Raw genomic sequence first — 2,766 nt, 5'->3', positions numbered from 1 at the left:
CAAGTCTGTTGCGGGCATGAAATTGACAGACACCGGCAATCTTGTGCTCTTTGATCACAACAATGCCGCAGTGTGGCAATCCTTCGATCACCCTACGGACTCACTTGTCCTTGGGCAGAAATTGAAGGTGGGGCAGAAATTGACCCCGACTAATTCCCAAATGAGTCGAACCGAATGAAGTTTATTTTCACTTTCGCTTACCCCTAGCGGTTTACTTGCCCAGACAGAGACTGATCCTCCGCAGGTGTATCACTCTATTCGGATAGATTTTCCTGACACAAGAAATGACTCTAATTATATTGAATTTGTCGAAGGAGCTTTGGCATTGTTCGTGAATTCCTCAAGACAGGGTTCTGTGCTTTCTCATTTTGATTCACATATGCAGTACATGAAGTTTGGATCTAGTGGGAATCTGGCATCATATCAATGGGATGGATCTAGCTGGAATATGAGAGATGATCTTCTTAGTCCAGGTTATGGGAACTGTAGTTATCCAACGGTCTGTGGTAAATATGGAATTTGTTATCCCGACGGGCGGTGTCGCTGTCCAACATCAAGCAAGGGCACGAGCTTCTTCAAGCCAGTGGATGATAGAAATTTTAAACTCGGGTGTGTGGAAACTGTTCCTTTGTCTTGCGAAGCTTCGGAGTTCCAAACCTTCTTGGAGCTTAGTGACATTTCTTACTTCACCGATAGCCCAGACATGCAAATCATGCCAGATCTAGCAAATACGGATAAGGAGAGTTGCAAAGAGGCCTGTGCTCATGACTGCTCATGCACAACAGCTTTTTTCCAAAATGATTCAGGTTCTTGCTTTAGTATCTCAAGTACTTTCGCTTATATACCATGAGGAAATTTTGAGCTATTCCACTGTTCTCATTAAAGTACAGAATGTGTCTCATGAAGCTCCTTCTCCCTCTCCCAATGCAAATGAGCCTCATGTTTCTCATCAAAATAGCAAAAAGTCAAAACACTCTGGAGGTAATAATACTCTGTTCTAGCGTCGGGTCACTCTTAGCCTTGATTATTCTTTATGTGTTCATAAGCTTCCTAGTTCATAGGAGGCAAGAAGTCGACGACGTTGAGGAGGACAACCTAGAACAACTGCCTGGACTACCCACAAGGTTCACTTACGATGAATTAAGAGTCGTCACTGAGGATTTCAGCAAGAAGCTAGGTGAAGGAGGTTTTGGATCTGTCTTTGAAGGCACTCTAATTGACGGCACAAAAGTTGCCGTGAAACTCCTCGACGGGGCGCGCCAAATCAAAAAATCTTTCCTAGCTGAGGTTGAGACTATCGGCAACATTCATCATGTCAACTTGGTGAGACTCATTGGACTTTGCGCCGCGAAGTTCCACAGGCTACTAGTCTATGAGTACATGCCCAACGGTTCTCTGGATCAGTGGATCTTTTGCAAGTCGAAAGGGTTGTTCATGCTTGACTGGAAAAAGAGGAGAAAGATCATTCATGACATAGTTAAGGGCCTAAATTATCTCCACGAAGAATGTAGATGGAAGATAGTTCACATGGACATTAAACCCCAAAATATTCTCTTGGATGAAAACTTTAATGCTAAGGTTGCTGATTTTGGCTTGTCTAAATTGCTTGATAGGGACCAAAGCCAAGCAGCGACTACAATGAGGGGAACTCCAGGATATATGGCCCCGGAGTGGCTAAGCGCAATAATTACTGAGAAAGTGGACGTCTATAGCTTTGGTGTGGTAGTTCTGGAGATAGTTTGTGGAAGGAAAGTATTCGATAGTTCTCAGAACGAGGAAGACAGATATCTTCTTGATGTTTTCAAGAGAAAGGCCGAAGAAGGGCGGCTTTTGGATATGGTTGACAACACTTGTGAGGACATGCAACTAAATCGTCCCCACGTGGTCAATGTGATGAGAATTGCTGCATGGTGCTTACAAGGTGATTTTTCGAAGAGGCCTTCCATGTCGATGGTCAACAAGGTGTTAGATGGACTTATGGAAATTCCAGATGACCTAGGTTATGACTTTACACATCGCACCTTGAATGTTAACGTAAGGATTGGTCACGAGAATATTGACTTGGGCGCTGCAATTTCTGTGTTACCATCAATTCTTTCCGGTCCACGGTGATCTTGTGTGGAATGTTACTTCTATTTCTCTTCTACAGTGTCATTTGAAGATTTTTATCATTCCGTGTTGTTGTCATTTTGCAGAATTGCATAGTAATTTTCTTGACGTGCCTCACGGTACAAAAACCATTTTCCGCTATGAAACTATACATGTCTGCTTATTTTTGTGGATAGTGAATTCATACGAATTTGACGTACATTCTAGTTTTTGGATTGCATCTCCATGGACAGTGGATCGTGTTTTGAGTTTAAGTGCTTAAAGTGAGGTGATTAGTTTTTTCTGCAAAGGAAATGCGGGAGTTACACGGCATGAAGGAACAGGATGTAGCGAATATAGGGGAAAAGGAAAGTACAAGTGCCAAAAGGTTGTGTATGGAGATCATTTTGATGCCAAAAATTTCATTCGAATAACTTAAGTGCTATTTTTTTTTAAATGATCATTTCAGCGCCAACTCCGAGATGCTTCGCTAGAAATGCGACATGTCATTTTTTATTAATATAAAGCTAACCTAGCTCGCTGGACGCCTTGCATAAGCTGAAAATTTTAACAAATAAGCTAAAAATTTGAAAAAAAAAAGGGCAATGGATAACTAGGCAGCAAGGGCCACTACGAACGGTTGACCCCCGCTGGTGGCGACCCTCGGCCAAACCTTAA

The 2,766-nt window shown here is 42.5% G+C and overlaps 1 protein-coding gene across 1 annotated transcript; it reads left to right on the top strand.

The window, feature by feature from the left end:
* Positions 1–891: 891 nt before the first annotated feature.
* Positions 892–2,112, top strand: LOC115741881 (G-type lectin S-receptor-like serine/threonine-protein kinase SD2-5). Its single transcript, XM_030675896.2, has one exon. The coding sequence runs from the start codon at positions 892–894 to the stop codon at positions 2,110–2,112; it is 1,221 nt and encodes a 406-aa protein (XP_030531756.2).
* Positions 2,113–2,766: the final 654 nt, after the last annotated feature.

Source organism: Rhodamnia argentea, chromosome 7 (assembly GCF_020921035.1).
Source record: "Rhodamnia argentea isolate NSW1041297 chromosome 7, ASM2092103v1, whole genome shotgun sequence".
Taxonomy (NCBI): Eukaryota; Viridiplantae; Streptophyta; class Magnoliopsida; order Myrtales; family Myrtaceae; genus Rhodamnia; species Rhodamnia argentea.
This window is presented reverse-complemented; position numbering and strand designations above follow the sequence as displayed.